We start from the raw sequence: 3,715 nt of genomic DNA, 5'->3' as shown, positions 1-3,715 counted from the left end.
CTGCCCATTCTGGAATGGCTGGGCGAGGGACGGTGTTCCCAGAGGGGAGCCCTGTGCCGGGCGGGAGAAGCGCTGGAGCTGCAGCGGGAGCAGCCGTGTCATTCCAGCTCCTTGTTCTGAAATAGCTTGAGGATGTGGTTTTCCATAACCTGTTGGACTAATGGAGGGGAGAGAAGTGACACAGGGAAGCCAAACTGTGCCAAGCCAGGACTGCTGTGGGCAGGACCCTTTATTCCAGTGGGAGGCTGGAAAACTCCCTTATCCAAGGGTCTGTCCCTGTCTCCTATGTCCCCACCCTATCTCCAGCATGGCTCTGGTTTGGAGGGGGAGCAAAGGGAACAGGACCCATTGATTTCTTCGGCTTGGTTTCTGTGCATGGCAGAGCAGGGAGCTGTGGTGGAAAGTCAAGGAAGGTCCCAAGCAGGGCTGGAAGCTGGGAACTGCCTGGAGGCTTTCGGGGCTCCCTGCCAGGCAGGAGGGGATACTTGCCTTTCTTGTGTCCCAGGGCCACAGCCAGATCCATCGGGGTGTAGCCAGAATCTGCCTCTTCTGTCAGGTCAGCGCCACGAGCTGCAAGCAGGCAGTGGGGATCAGTCCCCTCCGGCTCAGCACGGGGTGAGGGGACCCCCAAAAGGTGCCCGTCCTTGGGGAGCTGCTCAGGCGTGTCACACTCTCCCTGAGGTGGTTACCACCGAGCAGATCTTCCCTGTTACCTAGTAGGGCCTCGACACACTTGACGTGATTGCCACGCACGGCGTAGAGCAGAGGGGTGCCACCGTTCTGCAGGGAGAGGGAAGGGGCTGTGTCACTGCCAGCCCCACGTGGGGCCCTCCTCACCTAGCTCCTGCTGCTCAGGGAAAAGGTTTTCTTCTCTCTGTTATGCAATAACCTAAATTGTGTCGGTGGAAAGACAACCCCAAGTTCTGAGCACTGTTTCCTTGTGGCTGGAAACACCACCAGTGTGAACAACTGAGGAAACCATTGATTAATGAATGTCAGGTTGGATGGGGCCTTGGGCAACCTGGTCTAGTGGAAGGTGTCCCTGCCCATGGCAGGGAGTTGGAACTGGGTGATCTTAAGGTCCTTTCCAACCCAAACCTATGACTCTATGGTTCCTGCACGAGCAGGCAAGCGTGGCACTCACCCAGTCATAGATGTTGATGTCCACGTTCCTCTCGAGGAGCATGGTGACGATGTCAGTGTAGCCACCCATGCTGGCCAGGGACAGGGCGCTCTCCCGCTCCTTCGCCAGCGCATGGGGGTCAGCACCCTGAGGACGGTACCAGCATTAGGGTGAAGGAGCCCCAGGGTGCTGCTGATGGAGCCGGGTCTCGGGGCAGAGGCAGCTCACATGTTCCCAGTGACCTCTCCTCACCAGAATACTAACCAGGCGTATTTTAATCACCATCAGCCTTTCAGGTGAGGACTCAAAAGCCCTTCTCCAGTGTCAGTAAATGAAGCCTTACATAGTTCCTATTACTCAGGAATCCATCACTAGTCAGGGTGTTCCTGGCCCTGTTGAGATGCCTGTACAGTATCCACTGTCTCTTTTATTACTGATTTACATAGAAAACCTCCCTGTCCTCCAAGCCCTGCCAGCCACAGACCTCTCCTGGACTTAATGATGTCCTTTATCAATGTTTATCTGGGTTCTGTTTGTCTCTCTAGTAATGCATTTCAGACTTGCTGCTAATACAGTAACAGGGTTTGGGCAGTGCTTACGAGGTGTGAGCGCTTGCTACAGAGCTTTGGGGAGCAGCTTGATGCAGAGTGCAGGAGGATCTGGTTCCTGCTCACCCCCAGACAGTCCTTGACTGCAAGCCCAGCACTCGAGGACGTTGCAGCAATGAGTTCATTAACTGCAATGATGCCTTGGTGAACACATTTCCAGGCAGATTACAGGGCCCCAGTGATAAGCGTGATCTCAAATTACCAATAAGCAGATATTTAATTACAAACAGTCATTGCTAGCTGTGAGTTAAGTCTCTTCATGCTCTTGACTTAGCTCACAGCCCAATGGGGAGCAGCATCTGACAGCGCCTGAGCCGTTTGCTTTGCAAACGTGTCCCGTTTGGCGCCATGGGAAAGATTGGCTGAGATGGTGCCAGGATGGTGCTGGACAGATTGGCAGCCACTAGGACTGGAGGGGGGTGTCTCCTGTTAACAAGGTGCTGTGTGAGCGTGGTCTTACCCATTCCAGCAGGTGCCGGACCGTTTCGATCTCGCCAAAGGCTGCAGCCCAGATCAGCGGCGTGAAACCTCTCTCATCAGGTTTATTGACCAAGTTCTCGCCTGCACAAACACGGATGAGACATCAGAGATAGGAAGGGTAAAGCCCCCTCTGCTCCCTGTCCCCCCAGTAAACCCAGCGAAGGCTGTCAAACTAAGCTGAGGGTTTACCAAAGAGCGCGCTGTGAGCTGGCAGGACTCTGCGTGCCCTGGGGTGAGACGCCAAAGAGCCACACGTACCTTTCCGAAGGTGCTCTTTGAGCTGGCTGAGCTCCCCCTGGGCAGCGAGCTGGTGGATGGACAGTGCTGGGGGACAGAAAGAATTCACCCATCAGGCCAAAATGCTTCCCCAGCTCAGCACCCACTGTCTGCGTGGGGCGCGCGGTGGCACTCACTGTCCAGCGTGGCTGGGAGGGCTGAGACCTCGTTCCCTCGCTGCCTGTTCGTCAGCGTGTTCGAGTGCTTCAAGGGGAAACCTGTTGCCAGAGAGAGAAGAGTCAGGGCACATCTCCTCCGTGCACAGGGAGGAACCCCATCGACTTGAGACAAACAGCTTCCTGCACGCTCAGCTCTCATGTGCCTTATCTGAAGCTGTTCCCTCTTGTCCCTAGTAAAAACGGAGCCCTGCAAAACAGGAATTATTCCTCTGCAACTAAACCCAAGATGAGGGTGGACCAGTGGCACAGGGACCCACAGCTGAGCAGGGAAGATAAGCCAGCCCCAACCGCTGCCTAAGGAGGGGCAGGGTCCATCTGGGGCACTGTGGGAGGCGGGGATCTGGCATTAATGGCATAACGGCACATAAGGGATGTGCTCATATTCATCCTCGTATTTCCTACCCCTGAAGAGCTCCACTTGGAAATCTCAATGTGTTTTCAACACACGAGTCCTGGTTTAATTAGGAAAGTGCATGAAGAGTTTGCCATTTCCCATTCCGCTGCATGGAGCTCCAGCGACCTCTCACTGCCAGCACCAAGGTCTGGACTGGGACTTGGCCTTGCCATGTCACGGGAGGGACCAGCAGCAGGAAGACTGTTCTCCAGGTCTCTTTGTGGGATGAGAGGCCCAGCTGACCTCTCCCGTGCCTGCCTCCCGTTGGGGCTGTGCCTGAGCACTGCTGAGCACCAGGCTTTGCAACACTCACTGTCGAGGGCTGAGAGCTCCGTGCTCTTCTGCCTGTCCATCGAGGCCTTCGTGAGAGCATCTCCTCCACCTGCAAAACCAGGGCAGCCGCTGGGGACCTTGGTGCAGCTCGGTCGGGAGCAACCTGGCCTCTTCGTGCGGCACAACGAGACCCAACCGTCACTGCAAGCACCCCAGAGGCTGATCCCAGGGGGACACACGCACATGTCCCACCGCAGCTCCCAAAGCCCCGTCACCCCCAGCACTCACCATCCCCATGGCCCAAGCGTGCCATGTCCTGGTCTGTCCGCACACACGCCGGGGGGACACCGCTGTGCCCCGTGTCCCCGCTCGCACCCAGCTC

At 56.5% G+C, this 3,715-nt stretch overlaps 1 protein-coding gene across 1 annotated transcript; it reads right to left on the bottom strand.

The window, feature by feature from the left end:
- On the bottom strand, nt 1-3,709 carry RFXANK (regulatory factor X-associated ankyrin-containing protein; the record flags this gene model as incomplete). Its single annotated transcript, XM_010019141.1, has 9 exons — nt 1-157; nt 490-570; nt 714-780; nt 1,145-1,270; nt 2,192-2,292; nt 2,470-2,535; nt 2,625-2,705; nt 3,374-3,442; nt 3,622-3,709. Coding segments are annotated over 9 exons (738 nt in total), but the record flags the coding sequence as incomplete, so codon positions are not given.
- Nucleotides 3,710-3,715: the final 6 nt, after the last annotated feature.

This window comes from Nestor notabilis, unplaced genomic scaffold, assembly GCF_000696875.1.
Source record: "Nestor notabilis isolate BGI_N333 unplaced genomic scaffold, ASM69687v1 scaffold21257, whole genome shotgun sequence".
Lineage (NCBI taxonomy): Eukaryota > Metazoa > Chordata > Aves > Psittaciformes > Psittacidae > Nestor > Nestor notabilis.
The sequence above is the reverse complement of the archived record's forward strand: the minus strand, read 5'-3'. Positions and strand labels throughout refer to the sequence as shown.